We start from the raw sequence: 21468 nt of genomic DNA, 5'->3' as shown, positions 1-21468 counted from the left end.
GGATGACTTACTCACTTCCGGGTTTGCCAGGTCAAAATAGAAATTTCAAAATTATACTGGGTACAAATATTGTTGTTTATTTGATCTTAGGGAATTGCGAAGGAGTTTTGAGGGTTTTAGATATTTTTGAAGGATGCGAAGATGTCGTTCAAGCGAGAAGGAGACGATAGGAGTCAACTGAACTGCCTTAAGGTTCGATTTATTCCAAGGTTTTATATGGTTTCTTTTGCTTTCTTCCCGAATGTTTACGTACGTATAACATGAATATAAAAGATCACGGCCTTGCTTTGAAGCATTTGATGTGAAAATTATATCATTTCCTCGAGTGATCACAATAAAAAAGGCATTCATAGGTAGAAAAGAAATTTAATATGGAGTTGTTTCTCTACCTCCATGATACTAGTCACGTAAGTTGTATAAATTATATATCCATGTAAAAATTCATTGGAAAGGGATCTAGGGATGGTTCATTTATGCTCACGATTCTTATGAATTTATATACATTCATCTCTATTTTCCTTTGTTTTTAAACAGAAAAGAAGGGTGACAGAGCTCCTAGCTGAAGACATCCCAGACGATGAAGCTTTGCTGATGAAAAATGGAAGGTCTGTGTTACAACGAATGAATGAAGGATTGATCGAATGAATGATTGATTGAATGAACGAACGATTGAATGAATGAATGAATGAATGAATGAATGAATGAATGAATGAATGAATGAATGAATGAATGAATGAATGAATGAATGAATGAATGAATGAATGAATGAATGAATAAATGCAATGCGGTGGTCTTTCTCACTAGTCTCCAATTTTTAGAATTGAATTTAGCAGAGAATAGATCAAGATACTTACTAGTATTGTTTTCTAAATTCCTTTTAATATTAAACATTCCTCACACTCACAGTCCTTTTGTCTTGCTGCTAGGTTGGCCTGTCTGGTTTGCAGCCACAAACCTGTGTTTGACACAGTCGACATGCTGACAGTTCACAGAGGGGGCAGGAAACATCTCAACAGTAAGGAAACTAGTGGATTTGACTGATTGTTATTCCTACCTAACTAGTTACTTAGTAAGGGCTATTTCATAGGGCTAACCCTGGTAGCTGGATAATATAAAATAAGAAGTTAATATGAGTTACCTATCATTGTCTTAGGCACTAGTCATAGTACGTCGATGAAGGTTAGACATCCAGGTAATACGATACGCCAAAAAGCAGTTACGCAAGCAACTGGATATGATCATATCCAGTTGCTTGAGTAACTGCTTTTTGGCGTACTAGTCATAATATCTTCAGTTTTGCCTCAAAAATCTTACATGTACTTTCACTTTAATAAAAATTCATGGCAGGAAGAAAATAGGTTAGCAGCAGTTTTTCATTTGTGTATTAGGGTAAACTGGCATTGAAAGTCTGATATCAGTGTGCACAAATGTAATGTTACTGTTTCATTTTTCAGACCAGCAGAAGTTTTACTCCAAGAAACAGGAGCTCGCAGACCTCATCCTAAAGAGGAAACAGGAACAATTTCTATCAGCACAAGACCAGGTGATGATGGTTTTCAGCTTTGACAAAGTTCTTGATTATCGTATTTGGATGACAGTTAAAGTCCTCCCGCAACCATGAACATGGTCGCATATGGTGGCGCCCATCTCCGTTTCATAGCCCTTGGGCCACACAGTTGTGCAATCACTTTTAATAGTATAACTATAATGACCCAGTGAGGCTTGTCACATGGCTTCTTTGAAGTGTGACGTCAACACTGGTCAAATGTATCTGGTAGACGAATTTGTGTTGGATCAAAAGTATTAACTCCAATAGAGTCCAAACATGTAACTACCAACACATATGAACTTCCATGATCGTAATTTTGTTTTGTGCTGATTTCAGGAGGACCCTGCACCCCTTCTCACCCAGACTCGGCAGATTACCCAGCATGCCTTGCTGACAGCGGCTACACCGTACAACCCCTGCGTAAAACAAGGCAGGAAGAAAGAGGAGGAACAGCCAAAGGGGTAGGTGTAATAAACCAGTTCACGGTTTGAACTGTTCATGCGTTTATTATGTTTACTGATGGAAAACATATTGTTTTTGCTCTGTTTCTTCTTCTCCAAACCAATATTTATTATTCCCAGTACCACACGTAGAGCTAAGTGACTAATCTAAAATCTGTTTGTTAGTAGCAGAAAGCATTCAGCACCAAGGCTAGTACTGTATTGCGCAGTATGTTGATCGGCAAAACTGATGTTCTCTGGTTTATTGGTAGTGTATAGCATTCATAATCAAAGTAAACACTGATTAGCATTTAGTTGAGGGGCACATTTTCTCTATTTGTTGATAGTGGAAAGCATTCAGCACCAAGGTAAGGGCCAGTTTTTGTGTACATCGAATGTCAGGATTGAAAAATACTAATTGTATTTTTCTAGCCATGCATTGACATTTAGCTTTCTTTTCTTTCAGAAAGGAGACTCCTTTCTTCCAAAAAAGGCAAGAATCTAGTGAGGAACGTTTTGTTGTGCAGCCTTACAAGTCAAAAAGAGAACCAGTGGCACCAAAACAAAACAACAGCCAAACTCCAACATCTTCTTCAAACTCTGATAGTCAATCCAATTTTCAAAACAAGACTTCTACCAGAAATTTGCCCGCCTTACAAAAAGTTACGACTCTCCAGAAAGAGACAGCAAAATCAACGGACCATACAAAGTCTTGGAAGGATGTTCAGCAGCAAGGGACTCCTAAAGTAGTGCTTGGGAAAAAACAGAAACCAGTTAAAGAAGAAAGGAAGCCTGAGTTATCAGAAGAAAGACGAAAGGAAATTGCACATCATCTGAAACTAACAAGGTAAGGGTGGTCACAACATCTTTTAGTTAGTTAGTTAGTTATATATAAGAGTTGTGGCTCTAGATATATGGCATCTATGTTGGTGTACCTCTATAGCTGGTATAACTGCCCTTCAGCTTAACACACCAGCTTTGTAGGCACATGGCCCGGTGGCAGCCTGTTACACCTAACCCTTGAACATCTAACTCTTAACATTGTTTTAAAGCTATCTAATGACAATGCCCCTACTGTACTTGGTGACAGTGAATTCCACTCTGTGATAGTTCTAGGAAAGAATGAATTCTTGAACTCCTCAATCCTTGGTTGATAACTCTGGTACTTGAAGACATGACTATTTCTTGTTCTTTTCTGATTTGGTGTTAGGTAATTTCTATGGCCACAGTGTCAAAAATATCAGACAGAGTCCTAAATGATGTTTTGTGTTGTTCTCTTCCTTTCAGCTCTGGTTGGAAGAGAGACCGTGGTGGACAGTGGGTGAAGGATGAAGATGTAGAATTTGACTCTGATGAGGAAGAACCTCCCCCTCCCCCTTTGTGACCTTGGGTGAAGGTCACACATCAAATAACTTGTATAATAAACAAAGCTAATAAGTTACAGAAGCAATCAGTTCCCTTTAGCTAGATAATTTTATTCACAGCTCCCTTGTAAGCAATGCCAAAAATAAACAAATACATTTCGCTTAATTTCCCTCAACGTATTGTCTTGCCACATGATTGTCTTTCTTAAGATTGTCTTTAACTACGACATGTAGTATAAGGCTTCTTTTTAAATTAGTGATTTTAACCTTAGGCACCTTTCTTTCTCAATACATAATTTTTCTTCTTTGATATACCTAATCTATAGAGAAAGGCAAAATTGGTGGGGTCTAAAGTATCATTCAATGACATACATTTCCTCAGATTTCTGTTCTCATCTTAAACTCTATGCAAAATATTTACTTCAAAATGTTTAGAACCAAGTATGCAGATTTAGGCCACACCGACTTAATTTTATGAATGACATCCTCTGAAGACCTCCAAACTAGTGTGCGCGGGCGAATAAAAAAAATTCTGGCACATGCCGGCTTTTTGCGGAATTTATGAATCGGCACTGTACATATGTACTGAGTTCTTGAGTCCTGGAGCTTCGGTAGCCTGGGTACCTGGCTCTGTACTGCCGCTAACTACCATGGACTACCCAGGCCTAGAGCCAGACCTGAGCCTCGGTGGACGTGATCCTTTTTTTCTCTTTTTAAGAACAGGCAAAAATCAATGCGCGCGGATGTCATCAGTAAAATTAAGTCCGTGTATCCAACTACTAGCCTGGTTACCAAACCTATTATAGCTCCCGAGTCCTACATCCTCTCCACAAATATGTGCGGAGAGGATGTAGGACTCGGGAGCTATAATAGGTTTGGTAACCAGGCTATCCAACTACAGCCTAGTCCCCGTGCATGGCCATGGCCTTGGCAATGAGCCTGTCTGTCATCGGAGCTGTCTCCTTCAACGCCTTCCTCTCAAGCAGAAGGTTTCTGAAAAAAAAAACATTAGAAAATTACAAAAATACTAAATTAGAAAGGTAATATCTGCAAAGCAAATTCATAATGTTTACCTTCACATGGCCGAGCTACAATATATAACACTGGTTTGTTATTCTTACTCAAACCCACTCAGTCAAATGTGGTGACCATGCAGCCCCTCTTAAGCTCAGTTCTGCATGGAACTTTTATTAATGTAACCCAACACCAGTTACCATGGTGACAGACTGGTCATTGCCCTTTTTTTCGGAGAAGAAGAAGAGGAAGGAGAAACATACTTGATAATTGATACTTTATTCGGATATCCATAGCAAAAACAATATGTTTTCCTTCTGCAAAGGTTTACATAACAGTGATTCGATAAAAATTCATGTTCAAACACTGATCCTGAACCTGAACAGGTAACCCACCTGGCCAGCTGGTGATGTCGTTTCTCAGATGACTTGATGGCAGCGTGGATCAGAAACAGGTTAAACACGTCACGCTGCAAGAAAAGTCACAAAAGGCAGGGTGAAAATTTAAACAATGAATTTTGAACTTTTAATCAAACCACTGCATTGATAAATGGAAAGACAGTAACAACTAGGACTTTCCTTAACTGTTGGGGGTGAAATATGAGCATTTTTAGTTGATTCAGAAGCAGAATCATTTTTTTTTACAAATCAGAAAAAAAACGAAGAGGCAAATCCGAGAACCAACAAAATAAATTGGTGTGGCCGAAGGGTGGTGCCCAATAACATTACTCTGACCTGTGCATTGCTGCCCCCTATGGTCACCACCTGGTATCGCACCGGGGCCAGGAGGTCCACCGCTCTGGCAAAGTCACCCTCGTCATAGGCAAGAAACGCCTCACACATCGCCACACCAACCTTCTTAGCAATGGTGGACTGTGTACCTTCGTGTTCACTGTAAAATAAAAGCATACATTGCCATGGCGACAGTGGTTGCTGTTAGGGGTTTGTTTATTAGGGGTTTTGTATATTGTTTGCATGGCACTGCCATGATTTCATGATTTTGAGTAAGCCTTGGTACCTGTTAAGTCTAGACAGTATAGTGTATAGTGAACGAACCCTGGGGTCACAGAAAGTAGGGCATCCGGGGCAGACAGGTTTTCCCAAGGGTTTCCAGGAATGTGGGCATGTCAACATGCAGAGCTGGGAGACATTCCTGTGGACATTCCATGCCTGTGGACAAAATTCCTGTACAATTCCTAAAATTCTTGCAAACTGCACACAATACTGTACCATTAGGCTCCTCCCTGAGACGTCGCCAAAAAAAAGGCATAGTTCTATCAAAGTCAGTCTAAACTATTATTAATGACCATACAATAGAAAAACTTTGTGAAGTTATCTCCAATTGCTTTAAAAAGAGAGAAGAAATCCTTTTGAAGGCTTAGTTTAGTTTATTCTCTAGTAGTTGTTAAGACTTTTACGTCATTCTGTTATCCTTGTATCCTATCATGTTACTCAGTATGATGTACATGTAACATCACATTCTGATGTATGCATTTAGCCCCATGGGCATGAACATGCAAATAAAGATTCATTATTATTATCAAATAGTAATAGAATACCTGATGAAGTCCTTAAGACTGTTGACAAGTTTCTTGGCTGCCTGGTCCTGCTTTGCTCCGAGACACGACATGAGAACATGCAGGTCGTTAAACACCAGGATGTGGTCATCAGCATGAGGACGACAGGTCTGGTACAGGTCCTCCCACCTGCTACCTACATCCACACCTGGGCGGAGGGAAAGAAGAACATCTCACATCTATCAAACTAGGCAAAATACAAACTTATCTTTAAAATTTCCCAAAGTCCGATTAGAATCCGGCCGGAGAAAGTTTGGTCATCAGCGTGGGGATGACATGTCTGGTACAGGTCCTCCCACCGGGGACCTACATCCACACCTGGGTAGAGAGGAGAGAAAGGGAACAGTGAAAGTGTTCTGCCTCTGGACCATAAGGTTGGGAGTTCGAATCCCGGCTGTTGCTGGGACGTGCAGGTCATTAAACACCAGGATGTGATCATCGGCGTGAGGTCGGCAGGTTTCATACAGGTCCTCCCACCTCGTACCTACATCCACACCTGGAAGGAGGGAGGGAACACAGAAAGTGTCATGAAAGTTCCCTAGTTCTACTAGTTTAGAAGTATCTCTGATACACATAGAATCTCCAGGACACTCCATTTCGCTGGACAAAGTGAAAATTCTGGACTCTTTGAATCGGATTTCTTTGCAAGAGGAGTAAAAGAGGCAGTGAACATTCAGGCCAACCGTCCAACACTGAACAGAGACGGGGGGCGACATAGGTTATCTGCCACGTATGACCCTTTGCTGCTATCACATGTTTTTGACATGACGTCCCGGAAGCTGCAGAAGAAGGGTCCATTCCGTGAACAAGGCTGATGGAGTCTACAAATAGGATTTTGGGTTGAAAGGCACCAAAACTGAAATTAGTATTTGTCCTTTAAATAACAGGCGACACTTTAATTCCGGACTGACACTCTAATTCCGGACTACCTTTCACCACTAAGACATAGTTTGACAAGGAGACTTAATATTCTAGAATATGTTGTATTACTCGCTGAAAGTTACGTAGGTATCATCGATAGGTCCCCTGGGGCTAGGTCAGTTCTGCAGAATTCTGCATTCAGGTGCAGAATTCTGCAACCCAAATGCAGAATTCTGCAATCTAAATGCAGAATTCTGCATCCCATATGCAGAATTCTCCATCCAAATGCAAAATATGAAGGGATTTGCAATGCCTTATTTATTTTATGATGTTAGAGAGTGGACTCACACTTGTCCTACATGACGTATGTGTTTGCTATCCCTGTGCTGCAAATTTTGCCATTACTGACAGGGCCAGTGTGGGAACCACTGGAGGCAAGTAGTATACTAGTATCCTGGCTCCGTTGATTTGAACCTGGAGTCAGATTTTTAACTCCATGAAAAATGGAGGTATTGTTTTTGGCATGCCTGTCTGTCTGTGTGTGTCCGTCTGTGTGTCTGTCTGTCTGTGTGTCTATCTGTCTGTGTGTTTGTGTTTCCGCACATTTGTAGCCAGCATAACATTTGAACCTTTGGATGGATAGATGGTGTTGGGTACATGTAGGCAAAGGTCAAGGTCAACTTTGGGCCTCCTGGTGGCTGACCTTGGTACTGCAGCACAACTTCCGTTTTTTGTATCTTTTGTCCTGAACATGCTATGGTCTTGATTTTTGAATGGTGGATAGCTTTTCCTGCCAGTAATAAGTGGTGTGGGTTTGGTCCCCCTAGCAGCCTGTTCTGGAACTGCAAGGGGGTTTCTGTTGAAACCTTTCAGAGCAGATAAATTCACAAAGGAACAATGTATTCATTTTGTTATGTGGGTAGCTTAGACAGAGATGTATATCATTATTGCAAAAGATGACTTCATTTGCATAATTAATGAGGAAATTGTGTGATTCCAGGATTTGTTGTTTCTCAGATTTTTTTTAGAAAAAATCAGGAGCAACAGGGCGAAAAAAAAACAGGCCAAGTCACCCCATGATAGCCAGAAATGTTACAATATGAGCCATGAAGTAAACATACAAGGCTGGTTAATAATTAAAACAATAGATTTTGAACTTTTAATGAAACAAAATTGCATTGTTACATAGAAAAACTTAAGGACTAGGAAGAAAAGGACTTTTTTCAAACATTAGGGCCAAAATATGTCTGAGCATTTTGTAGTTTAGAACCAAAAAAATTTTTTTTTGCAAATCAGAAAAAAATAGGACAAGGGCAATCCGAGAAGCAACAAATGAAATTGGTGTAGCCTTAAAGAATAAATTTACATCTGAAGCCCATATTTCATGGAGGTATGAGATTTCGGAACTCTTGTTTTTTTAAATGTTTGATGCAGATTTTGCTGTTCAACCGCATCTTATACTAGCCTGAACACCTTTATTTCACTTTCACTCTAAATATATACATTTCTGTAACAATCAGTGACCATGTAGGCTCAACCACAGTTCAGAGCAAACGAGTCTTTGAAAGTAGAATGTCCTATAGGAGGGTCGTCTTAAGGCTCCATAGGCAAGCATAGCATCTCATCACATTCACCACAGTCTCGAGACACAAAACATACAAGACAGCGACATTCCGTCAAGTACTTTCCAAAAGCACAAAAGAGTTTGCAGATGGCACACACATTCCAGGCACAAGTACTTTCAGGTCATTCAGGTCACAGTATTTCATGCGGATTGTCATTGTCAGAAGCTTGAGGTCTTGGCGTACACTTGGCGTGATGTTATACTCGGTGCTCAACGATGGTGGCCAGAGATGGCTGGGTACATGGCAGAAGTTAAGTTGGCCGGCAAGCTGGCTTTGTTGTTGCAGCACGTCACAATCGGGGTCGGTTTGCAGCAGGTGGGTGATGAGGCAGGCGGGTGAGGCAGGCGGTTGTAGGCGTGGTAGCGCAGCTCAAGCAGCGATCAGGCAGGTGGATTCGTTGCCGGGCGATTCAGGAGGCATGATAACACAATAGGGGTTGCGACAGGTCGGGCTGCTCACTGGCCACCAAATGTAGGGATGCAAGAGAAGAGACGATGGGAGAGACATAATGTCATTGCACTCTGTGGTGGCTATGGTGGACACTTCTTGTTTTCCTCTAGAATACATTGCTGCAAAACTGATTTTCTCTGATCCAAATTAAAAGTAATCCACCTAGAGGAGGTAGTTCAAGACATTGGTGGTGGATCCGGATCAGACATCAAATTTTCCCTGTATGTAAATCTGCCTGCTTTGACGTACATCAAGTACGTTACCTCCAGTACTATCTGATGTACAAGATGTGTAGAGGCGCCATGAATTTTTGGGGGGCGGGAGCAAAACTTGAGTTGCTTCCCAAAAAAATCAATGCCGCTGCACAAGTCTGTGAAGGAGGCTACTAATCTGCATTTTCGTACTTATAAGACTTTTGCCTGTGTGTGTGAATTGGGTCACATTGATTTGTAAGTTGTTTAACAAACAGACAGGAGACTTTCACAGCTACATGTATCTCTGATATACAATAACAGTTCAAGTTCATTTTGTAAAGCTGTTATTACTCATATTCTTATGTCTGCCTAATATAGGTCAAAGCCAAAGTTCTAAATTATCAAAAAGTATTGTATGGCAGTCTTATACCCAAAAAGGACCATGTTTTGTCAATTTCATTCCATGCACTTAGAAATCCAATAGGAATAAGTCATCTATGATGTTATGATGACAAATTACTTCATAATCATAGTACAAAATTTTGCCCTCTCATGCCACTATAACCTCGTGACTCTTCACTTGAAGATTTTGCATCAGCATAAAAATTGCTCTTTTCCTTATCTCCACTGTACTAGTCTTGCTACTGCTAACACCAGAAGCTGTTTCATGCTGGGTTAGCTGCTGCCTGTATTTACTTAAGGATTAGCTTGTAACAAGGTGTGACAGGTTAATTTGTATCAGAGTGCTCCCAAGTGTCCTCAGTTAGCCCCTAGCTGACAGAAAACCCTGATGAACACATTCAGCCTGGGGGTTCCAATGCATTCAAAAGTTATCACATTTTGCTGCTAATAATACTAATAGTGCAAACTTTGCCATATTAAACATTTTGTGCTGAACACACATGGTTATCTCTACTTACATGTACATGTCAATATATAAGTGTTTTCCCATTCACATAACTGAAGGCTCAATGTTCCTTCTCTAGATGCAAAGCACTCTGACAGAACTTCTCATATAAGGTCATATTTACATATATAAGGTTGACACTCTGTCTGTAGTTTTCAAATGTTGTGCTTGAAAAGATATTGTCTGCAACAGGCAAACTTCTGTCAGTCAGTCACTCAGCCAGCTAGCCAGCCCTACATTGGTGGCACAGGGCGCCAGCAGGGCAGGGTACCTGCCACCACAGTGTGCTTAACCACTGCTAACTTGGCAGTTTGGTCAAACTTCTGTATGCTGCCGTGTGCATCTGGAATACCTTAGATGATGTGTTTGGTTTCCTGTATTGCTCGGCATACACATGTATGTATTTGTGTAGTTATTTGTGCATATCGTGGTGCAGCAGTATCTAAACCTGATAGAAGATCACAAAATTTGATTTAATCTGGAACTGTATACTGTACGATCTAGAAAACAAAGCTGGGACTGATCATGGAGGTACAATGTATACACCTCCATGGACTGATCTAGCCTGGATGCCAGGCATGGCACACTGGGCCCATTGTAATATCTCAGTGTGCAGTTGGGGGCTGGGTGAATGATATAGGTCACTAGAAAAGTGGTCTGAACTCATATAGAATTGCTATATTAAAGCTTATTGTAATATCTCAGTGTGCAGTTGGGGGCTGGGTGAAAGATATAGGTCACTAGAAAAGTGGTCTGAACTCATATAGAATTGAACACTATCTGATTCTTAAGGATCCTTAAGCTTTGCGGCTTTCGCAAAGAGCAAGGGTATTGTGAAGAGGAAAACTAACAGAAGTGGTCATTGAGATTGATGTGCACAACCAGATGGTCTGGTGGGCTCTCACAAATCAAACAAAGCCAACCTGCCAACCTGAATTATAACCAGGAACTCAACTTTATTATATCAACTCAATTTTGGAGAATGTTGCCTTGTAACTACACGTATAAGCTACATTTCATTTCAGTTCTATTCAGGATAGATGGGTACGGTTAGGTACATGTAGGTCACCCTAGACTAGTGGCCTTATCCTGCCAGCATCTCTTGGGACGTCCCTTGAGGAATTGAACTAATGCGGAACATAGCTCCTGGTATAGGAACCCTGCCACTTTCCTGCAGCTGGTCTAAATTTTGATCACACTGAAACTGAAAGTGAAACACCCACACTGTAGCCTTAGGTTTCAGTTCAAATTTTTTTCACAACAGAACAAACTCTCCCTCTAACCTCCTTGATATACCTTATATTGCATGTTTTGTCCTTTGTCAGTACTCCTTTTTCCGAGACAGTGGAAGATGAATGATCCCACTTTTCCTATAATGTGTGGGTTTTGTGATGTTGTGATTTATTGAAATTGCAACAGTGTTAGAGGAGATGTAAGAGGAGAGTAGTTTTCTTTTTGTCTGTAAACTTAGAGAACCTAGGATGGAATTTGTTGGCCTCTTCAAACAGGCCCTTTCTTTCATGATTGTAGAAGGGGCAATTTGAAATAAAATGTGTTTCATCTTCCACCTTACTTGACATGCAATATTTACAAGCTCTTTCCCACACAGTTCTTATACTGCCTTATTACTATTCTATTTCTAGAGAGTGAGCATTAATTCTAAGTTTGCTATTTCAGCGCACAAATCAAGTTTCAAATCATCTACTACATGTATATTGTAACGTGGTCGAGTACGGGTAGATTGAGGGAGATGTTCACACGACGGATACACGCTCAGTTATATAAAAATCACTTGTTAATCCTGTTGTCCAGGGCTACCATTTTAGTCACCCTTCCTGGTGAGAGATCAGACCTCCGGTTCCAACCCTGGCATGTCTGGGATGGGGCAGGCAGGCAGGCATGTTTCCCCCAGCTGAAGGGAGTATTGTGTTGCACTGCAGTCTGGTATCCTGGCCAGTGCCATCATTCCCTTGCCTTATGTCAGTGTCTGAATTCTCCAAGCAGATGTTAGTCTAGAAAATTGTGATCTTTTCTCACTGGCTGATATGTCTTGTATCCAGGTGTCTAATTCTTAGAGTAGATGTTAGGATGCTAGAAAATTGTGATGTATTTTAACTGGCAGTGATTCACAGGACTGTCAGAAAATTTTGTTACCAAGTGATTGATGAATAGAAATGCTATTCAAAATGCAATAAATGTTAATTTGAACTTCAGTTTTCTCTACAAAACAACCTGAGAACAAAATTGAACAAGTAACTTCACAAAAGCTGGTTCTTCAAAGGAGGTCCTTTGAAGAACAAAGACCTCACTCAGACCCTGACCTCAATATTGCCATGAAACTGGTGCAAGCTCTGCCCTTGGGACCTCTCACTTACACATTCCAACACACTGGACTGGGGGCACGATCCAGGAATCAAGCATCAACCTTGGGCGACCTAAAACTGAGAGGAAAGCTCAGGATGACAAGACAACACACACACATACACACGCACACACATACATGTATATAGAGATAGATAGATAGATACTTTTAGATAGATATATAGATATATAGATAGATAGATAGATAGATAGATAGATAGATAGATAGATAGATAGATAGATACTAATTATTAACATAACTAAATATTAACATAATTTTTGGATTTTGTGATTTTCATTTTTTATATGATTAGGCCACAACAATTTCATTTCTTGGTTAAAGGATTCGCCGCTTCATTTTTTTCTGATTTGCAAATAAAAATAAAAATTCAGAATCAACTGCAAAATGCTCATATTTTGCCCTGAACAGTTGAAAACAGTCCTTTTCTTACTACTTGTTACAGTCATTCCATCTTTCAATGCAGTAGTATCATTAAAAGTTTAAAATTCATTGTTTAAATTTTGAACCAGCCTGGTGTGTTGACTTCATGGCTCCTCTTGTACTATTTTGGGCCATAATAGGATGCCTAGGCCTGTTTTTATTTTTTTCGCCCGCCTGCCTCATTATTTTTTTAGAAAAATCCGTTAACCAAGAAATTAAATTGGTGTGGCCTTATCTATGTCAAAATTTTAGTTATTTATTTATAGAAATTGAAATTCTAAATTTGTATAGTATAGTAATAGCAAAATTTCCCCCTAGTTTAGCCAACTTAACAATCAAAGAATCAATAATTATACATTCTTTTCCTGTATCATTTCACAAGGAATGGCCAATCCAACTGTTTTGACAATGGATCAAGTCCTGTGGATGTTGGGGATTTGAACTGTTCTGGTGAGCTCAGCCATACTGTATGTGACAGTTTGGCTGGTCAGCCAAACTTTGCCGCTCTATAGACATGGGAACTTTTCAACGTTTTCCGGCAACTTACGGTTTTCGTTTTCAACCGTTTTGCTTGACACCTTACTGAGCTTGACGTGGGTATTTTTCTAAAACTGCCTGCCTTGTATCGTGTCCATGTTGAAAATTTGTGGGAGTTCTGTGTTGTTTTGTGATTGTCAGCCTTTTCGACATCCACTAAGTTAAACTTGAAGCCCGGGATTAAAGCTTGAAGCCCCTGAAGCCCTAAATACACAAAACCAAAGTTTTGGGCCTGCCACAGAGGCAAGTATTCCGGAGTGGATATAAAGCCACACCAATTAAATTTGTTTGTTCTCGGATTAGCCTCTTCATTTTTTCTGATTTAAAAAAAAAAGAAAAAGTTCTGGTTCTGAATCAACTCAAAACTGCTCATATTTTACCCCCAACAGTTGAGGAAAGTCCTTTTTTCCTAGTTGTTACAGTTTTCTTCCATACATGTATATCAATGTAGAAAGTGTGGTTTGATTAAAAGTTCACAATTCATTGTTTGAACATTAACCCAGCCTTTTGTGTTGACTTCATGACTACTATACTAGCATTTGGGGCTAGATTAGGATGTCTAGACCTATTTTTATTATTTTTTTTTTCACCATGCATGTCGCTTCATATTTTTTCTGAAAAATTCAGTGAACCAACAAATTAAATTGGTGTGGCCTAAAAATTGTTTGTTCCTTATATCCACTCCTGGAGTGTCATTAGCCACGGCGTTATCAAATTAGCAAATTCATCAATGCAATTTCTTTTCTTTTAAATTTGTTCACGAAACAGAAAGATGTGCACTAACAGGATACAGATGGATTTAGCAGCTGCTGTCATTGCAGATTGTAGTAATATACTGCAACATAAAGGAATTTTCACTGCTATTCTGAATCTAACCTGTAATCTTTTCTGTTTTTACATTTACATGTATGAGTGCATGCTTGTAGGAAACGCTGTTTTGCAAGGTCTCTCTGTGTTAAGTTACATCATTGAAAACTGAACTGAAGCATGGCTGGCTCATTGGATTGAATACCAGATAGATGAAGCAAAGTTGTTCTAAAATATCTGAAATGGGAAATACAATGTATTTATCCTTTCATCTTATGTACATTGTAGCAAAAAATCTCTGTGCAATTGTGTGCATGTTTGTTTGTTTGTGTTTTTGATACACATACTGGTACTGGGGATATAATCCATCTGTACATCTAGTACATCTAGTATATCTGTATCTGTATCTGTATAGCCGGTATAACCGCCTTTCGGCGTAACACACCAGCTTCGCAGGCACGCGGCGCGGCGGCAGCTGGCTATATTACACCGATCGACTTGTTACACCTAACCCTTGAACTTCTAGCTCTAGACATTGTTTAAAGCTATCTATTGACAATGCCCCTACTGTACTTGGTGACAGTGAGTTCCACTCTGCGATAGTTCTAGGAAAGAATGAATTCTTGAACACCTCAATCCTTGGTTGATAACTCTGGTACTTGTATGCGTGGCTATTTCTTGTTCTCTTCTGAGCTGGTATTAGGTACTTAGTAGTTGGGACATCCACCAGTTTATTAGTCCCCATCCCTCAGACATGAGGATGGGACTAGGTAAAAGGTAAAGGTACATCTAGAATTAGGATATGACAGACTGAGTACTTTCTCAGGTCTTTTGGTTATTTGCCTTCAGTCTAGAAGTAGAACAAAATAATTTAAGCTAGCCTTCTCAGGAATACATTTCATGGGTCAGGCTCAGGCCTGGAACCTTCTTACATGTAGGTCATTCAACTGACCCCAATTCCCCCTATGCCTATGGGTCAACCTCCGAGGGGCAACATTTTGTTTTGTTAGAGGGCCTCTGTTGGTGAAGGAATGCTGGAAAAAATAACTGAAGTTTGAGGACACAGACTATAAGCAGACTACTAGTACTTTATATCTATATATGGCAAGTTTAATTCATGCAACTTTATCATTGTATCATTTTATCAGACTTTAATAGAAGAATCTACATGTTCAAATTCCTACAAAGGTGCATGGAAGCATATCATGCCTTCAAAAGCAAGGCCCAGTGGCCTCTGGTGGCCTCTCTTTGATTTGTCCACCAATGGAGATGCCAGACACCAATGCAACACAATCTCCCTTGAGATGCCACATGCTGAGAGCAGAGTTCTACATCTCTATGGTTGGGCAGAAACATGGTTGACAAGATCACTAAAGAGAGATTATAATTCTAAGGGCTGCCGGTGAGTTCTGGCACCCAGGATATTTCTACAGCAGTACTAAACAATCAGAGATATCTGCATGTTTGATGATGACTGTTCTGCAGTTATGTTTTTATATCCAAACTACATTGACTACTAGTATCAAGTTGCAGGTGGGTTTGCCTAAATACCTAATAATGAGTCAACTGCTATCAAACACGTCTTCTCTTTCTGTATGACCTATAATTTTAATTCTGTCAACTTGGGGGTTGTCACAGCTGGGTTTGGTAGGCTATTGGGTGAAGCTCCAATGAGGGTTTGTGTTACACAGGGACAGGACACCTGTCATCAAGATACTTAGCAGGCACATACCATGCATGTACATGTGTGGCAGATTTTATAGGAGCCCTGGTGTGACTAATGAAGATTTTCTGGGAGTGTGGGCCAGCCCTAAGGATTTGTTTGTTTTAACAATCATGTGGGTGGGACCATAACTAATCAGTGCTCAAGCCAGTAGCAATCTAAGCACCCACAAGGGCAGAATCCAATACACAAGCATCACCCCAGAGTGTAGTTTCAAGTAAACTTTTAGGTACACTCTGGATGCACAATGTATCTAAACATATTACGATTCCTTTTCTTTACTGCTACAGAATATTTATGATACCTGATGATGAGCTTTGCTTCTAAGAGGACTGTGGTTGCCTTTGAGATGAATCCGTGTTGCAATTGTACTGGAAACTAAGGCCCGGTTCACAAGTGCATCGCTTTTGTGTGTTGGGCGTCATTTGACGCGTGCGCGATCTGTACGACACATTTTTCAAGCGTGTAAACAGGCCCCCCCACCGCCGCGCAGCACCTTGCGTCGTTTTCTCTGTGGCACCTTCAGGAGGTGCCACAAGTGCATCGCGACACACAGCAGGTGTCTGCGGCGTGGAAAAACATCATGTAAACAGATCCACGTCGCGCGCAGCCCATTAACCACGTCAAAGTAGGTCATGGGTCATATGCAAATTTTTTTATCAATTTCTACTTGTTGTTAATTGTTTCCTCGAATTATTTTGTACGGATTGTTTGCTAGCGCTCAGCCTTACTGATTGTTTGCTGAGCAGGCGGAAGTCAACAGCTCTAACTGAAGCAGCGCTGAAACACGCTGTTTGATCGGGATGTGTAACTGCGACAGAATTTTCTGTAATTGTGGCTACACTGGAAAGCTGCCCTTTGGATATCGTGGTTCCGATCCCTATGATATGAGAGACCCCAAGCCGCTTCTGCGCCATGCCTGGCACTGCAAGTACGCGCGAGAGAAGAAGAAAATCATCATTTGTCCCATGAAAAACATCACTTCAGTTCCCACCTGTCAAAGGTCACGGCAAGTCAGGGTTCACCAAATGTGACGCAGCGCAACGCAGACCGCCACAGCTGCGGCGCTAATTCTGCATTTGGATGGAGAATTCTGCACAGAATTCTGCACCCAAATGCAGAATTCTGCGCAGAATTCTGCATCTGATTGCAGAATTCTGCAGAACTGACCTAGTCCCAGGGGACCTATCGATGATACCTACGTAACTTTCAGCGAGTAGTACAACATATTCTAGAATATTAAGTCTCCTTGTCAAACTATGTCTTAATGGTGAAAGGTAGTCCGGAATTAGAGTGTCAGTCCGGAATTAAAGTGTCGCCTGTTAAATATGTATTGTCGCCTGCTTGTTGTCTTGTAAACTTTTTAGACCGGTTTCATATGTCAACTTATTTGAAATTTGTATATGTACATGAGAACTCGCAATTCAGCTCATGAGCTGCAAAGAGTTTGGAACAATAATAAACCATATGTGACAGGAACTTTGGACTCCAGATGCAAAAAAGAGGATTGATTGTCCTGTAACAACTCTTAAGAAACTCATTGAGTCTGAAACAGGTCTGCAAGGATCAGAACTTCTGTCCACTATCACTGACAGAAACAAAAGTTTGCTAGCTGCACCTCCTAGAGGAAGAATGAAGAAAACAGGGGCTTTACCTTCCATGTTGAGCCTGTACAGAAGCGAGCAGGCGTCCACAATGTCCAGCAGAGCGCCCGACCCTTTAGACCGGGCCCCACACTCGTTATCATAGATGTCGAGCGCAGCCATGTACTCTCCCTTCTCCACATGGTACACCGCCCAATGCCAGTAGTTATGGCAGGCCAGCATACCACAGGTCTGTAATTATACACAAAAAAAGGCCATCAGAGGTAGCATGTCAGCAGAACGTACTGCGCCTGCGCAAAACCCCCATTTTTCATGAGTTTTGTTGGATTTTCGGTCAGTGTTGCATCAGAATTTTGCCTGTTGCAGACAATATCTTGTCTGACACTGCATTTGGAAACTATATATGGATTGTTATATATGAGATGTTCTGCTAAAGTATGCACAATATATTAACTGATTACGGGTTTTGCGCAGGTGCAGTACGTTCTGCTGACGTGCTATCAGAGATAGCAAAATAAAGCAAGGATGACAGCATTTTCTTAAACTTTCTACTCTAAAGGCAAAATAAGAGAGGTGTCAGTCTGTTGTCTTACGTTCCAGTCTGTCATAGTTGTTGACATGAAGGCGATTCCCTCGTCCTGCCGTCCTCCCATCTCCAGTACATGGGCCATGGAGTGGGTGGACCACGCATCTTTCTGGTTCAGCTCCAAACCCTGAAACATCAGTTACAACAATCGACTATTGACCCTTACCCTAACCCAAACCCTCAACCCGAACCCTATAATGGTTACCCTAACCCTTAATTATCCTGGCCCTAACCCTAGCCCTAGCCTTTGTAGCCCTAACCCTAGCCCTAGCCCTGACCCTGACCCTAGCCCTAGCCCTAGCCCTAACCCTAGCCCTATAACCCTAACCTAGCCCTAACTCTAACCCTAGCCCTAGCCCTAACCCTAACCCTAACCCTAACCCTAGCCCTAGCCCTAGCCCTAGCCCTAGCCCTAGCCCTAGCCCTAGCCCTAGCCTTAAACCCTAACCCCAACCCTAACCCTAACCCTAACCCTAGCCTTAACCTAACCCTTAAACCCTAACCTTAAGCCTTAAATGCTAACCCTAACGCTAACTCGAGCCCTAACAATTCAATCATCCGCGAGCATCATCTAACCCTAACCCTAACTTTGAATTGAATGAATTGAAAAATGATGTTACCTTCCGGGCAGCTTTCTCAGCTTGGTCATAGAAGTTTGTCTCCACCAAACCAAAGGAGTGGAATCCGTACAGGTACCTACAGACATAAAACACAAAAACTTAGTCTCAATCCCTCCTACTATAACATTGCAACATGATGTAACCGAAAACCAGTTACCATGGTGACAGACGTCAACAAATCAGGTCATTGGCCAGGTCAGAGGTTAGTGTTTGGAGAAGAAGAGGAAGAGGAAACTGAGCAAAAACAATATGTTTTCCTTCAGTAAAACATAAAAAGAAGACTCACGAGTAATGTGGCATGCTTGGTTTCCAGGCGGGGAACACCCTAGCAACGGAGTCTCTCATGGGGGCAGACTGTCCCAGATAGAAGTAAGTGTCGTGGGCCATCTTAAGGGCCAGCATGTCTGTGGGATGTTCCAGTAGGATAGTCTCCCACTTGTCACAGGCTCCTGTCATGTCCCTGAAAAATTACACAAACAAAAAAATTGCTGCAGTTCTAAAGACAATTGCTAGGGGGATATCCAATGGAAGAAGGAGGCTCCAGTCATGTCCCTAAAACATTTCAAAGTTTTTAACATACAAATTGCTGCAGTTGGGTTCACCCCATTTTTTTCTGGACAATTTTCCTCAGATTCTCCACCCCTTCCCCTATAGCTAATATTGATAAGTGCCCACCCCTTCCCCCTAAGGCTAACATTGACAAGTGCCTCACCCCTCAGCCCAGAGCTGTACTGCTTCTGCATGTTTCTTCTCCCGTGGGTTTACTACGTTCTTCTGGACAGTTTTCCTCAGATCCTCTACCCCTTCCCTCAATCCTGTGTCTGTGTATATGGACTTCCCTGTACCCAGCAGCTCCAGACCAGTCGCAAGGACCTTTCCCATCACTGGTGAGAAAAATGGTTTAAGTTTAGGCCTAAGGGAAAAAATGGCTGACGGTCACCTTCCTCAGGGCAATTCTGACTGGTTCACATTGAATTTAATACAGCACAGGTGTCGCTGCTATAGATACATTTGATTGATTGATTGATTGATTGATTGATTTCCAAATGTACCATATTTACATTATTTACACATATACTGTATCTACAATGCGGTCTCGAACATGCATTGTACAGGAGTTGGATTGTAGATACAATTCCCTGTATATATGTGTGTGTGTGTGTGTGTGTGTGTGTGTATGTGCAAGGAGGTAATGTGTGTGTGTGTGTGTGTGTACTTGGTTATGTAAAAAGAGTCTCTTTACTGAGAAAGGCGATGTACCAAAGTTTGGGTCGGCCTGAAGCAGGCGTTCCAGGCTGGTGTCCACTCCCCCAACACTGGAGTCATCGTACCAGCCAACATACTGTAGAAACAACACAAGATTTACTATCATGAAAGTTCGTCTGTGTTTGTAGTTACGTGTTTAAAGTTAAAACTTTTGGTCCAACACAAAAAATTCTCTCACCTAGAGCTTTTGACCAGTCACTCTGGTCTTCCTCAGTAGACTGACCCAGTGAAGCTTGTCATGTGGCTACTTTGAAGTGTGACGTCAACTGAGGTCTACTGAGGAAGACCAGAGTGACTGGTCAAAAGCTCTAGGTGAGAGAATTTTTTGTGTTGGACCAAAAGTTTTAACTTTAAACACAAGATTTAGTAAGCATGTCAGCAAAACGTAGTGCGCCTGCGCAAAACCCTGATTTTTCACAGTTTTCGTTGGATGTTTGGTCACCGTTGCATTAGAATGTTGCCTGTTGCAGAGGATATGTTTTCCAACGTTGATATAACATTTGGAAACTACAAACGGAGTGTTAACCTTATATACGTGTATAGGACCTTATATGAGACATTCTGCCGAAGTACTTATGCAAAATACATTACTAGTACGGGTTTCGCGCAGGTGCAGCCTACATTCTGCCCATGTGCTGGTTTAGTACAGTAAGACACTGCAAGCCTTGTATTGTTGTAAATACAAAAACGGCAAAACTAGATGTAATAATGTACTACTTACAAAACTTAAAAGATTGTTCTACCTGAGTAAGGACTGCATCGTACATCTTACAGGCCTCGTTACTGGTGGTGGAGAAAGGCAGGCTGATCTTGGACCACTCCTGAAAACAGCGAAACAACTTATAAACAGTTCAAGCTGTTTACAGTAGGGGCATTGTCATTAGATAGCTTTAAACAATGTCTAGAGTTAGATGTTCAAGGGTTAGGTGTAACAAGTTGATCAGTGTAATGTAGCCAGCTGCCGCCGCGCCGCGTGCCTGCGAAGCTCAGGGTGTGTTACGCGGAAAGGCAGTTATACCGGCTATACGGATACAGATACAGAAGCTTTGTTCCAACACATATAGGGAACTCATCATGAGATACTCTCACAAACTCGTGTAGATTTAGTTTAAGAAAGAAGAAATGAAAACATTAACGTTACCTGACAATCTCTCCACTGACTGTGCATCTTGGATCACCCTGTTCGAAAAAAAATTATAACTTATTAAAACAACAACAGATGAAAAATAGCAGCAAAATATATTCACTGGTTATGACCCTGAACTAACGTTAGTTATTAACTTCAAGTTCAGGTATTTAGTTTCAGCTGGTATCATTTTCTACTTTTTATACTAATACTAGATAACAACTTCTCTTTCAATAACTTGATCCAAACTTCAGAGCTTTAAACGTCGATTAGCAGTGCAAAAATCACTCGATACTAACCAGTAACTTTGCAGGAAACAAAAATATGTTCACGCCCCTCAAATCGTGTTTTTGGTGATCAGGCAAGAAAAACAACCTGTAAAGGTCATAGACCATAGGTTAGAGGTGATGATATGC

General features: G+C 41.1%; 3 protein-coding genes across 3 annotated transcripts; 1 reads left to right on the top strand and 2 right to left on the bottom strand.

Moving 5' to 3' along the window:
- Positions 1 to 13: 13 nt before the first annotated feature.
- On the top strand, positions 14 to 3595 carry LOC109468481 (sodium channel modifier 1-like). Its single transcript, XM_019766726.1, has 7 exons — positions 14 to 192; positions 535 to 605; positions 927 to 1015; positions 1455 to 1543; positions 1886 to 2010; positions 2456 to 2836; positions 3277 to 3595. The coding sequence occupies exons 1-7, from the start codon at positions 142 to 144 to the stop codon at positions 3371 to 3373; spliced, it is 903 nt and encodes a 300-aa protein (XP_019622285.1). The 5' UTR covers positions 14 to 141; the 3' UTR covers positions 3374 to 3595.
- A 601-nt stretch (positions 3596 to 4196) lies between these two features.
- Positions 4197 to 6277, bottom strand: LOC109468894 (tetratricopeptide repeat protein 38-like). Its single transcript, XM_019767274.1, has 4 exons — positions 5926 to 6277; positions 5102 to 5258; positions 4763 to 4836; positions 4197 to 4346 (listed from the first exon to the last, which is right to left on the bottom strand). Exons 1-4 carry the CDS (start codon positions 5994 to 5996, stop codon positions 4256 to 4258), a joined length of 393 nt encoding a protein of 130 aa, XP_019622833.1. The 5' UTR covers positions 5997 to 6277; the 3' UTR covers positions 4197 to 4255.
- Positions 6204 to 21457, bottom strand: LOC109468480 (tetratricopeptide repeat protein 38-like). The gene is made up of 10 exons (XM_019766725.1): positions 21352 to 21457; positions 21068 to 21105; positions 20670 to 20747; positions 19921 to 20002; positions 19373 to 19544; positions 18947 to 19120; positions 18661 to 18736; positions 18048 to 18167; positions 17505 to 17685; positions 6204 to 6439 (listed from the first exon to the last, which is right to left on the bottom strand). The coding sequence occupies exons 2-10, from the start codon at positions 21092 to 21094 to the stop codon at positions 6204 to 6206; spliced, it is 1146 nt and encodes a 381-aa protein (XP_019622284.1). The 5' UTR covers positions 21095 to 21105; positions 21352 to 21457.
- Between the last annotated feature and the right edge of the window lie 11 nt (positions 21458 to 21468).

This window comes from Branchiostoma belcheri, unplaced genomic scaffold (assembly GCF_001625305.1).
Source record: "Branchiostoma belcheri isolate BF01 breed outbred unplaced genomic scaffold, Haploidv18h27 scaffold2, whole genome shotgun sequence".
NCBI lineage: Eukaryota > Metazoa > Chordata > Leptocardii > Amphioxiformes > Branchiostomatidae > Branchiostoma > Branchiostoma belcheri.
Note: the sequence above shows the minus strand (reverse complement) of the source record. Positions and strands in the feature narration are given on the sequence as shown.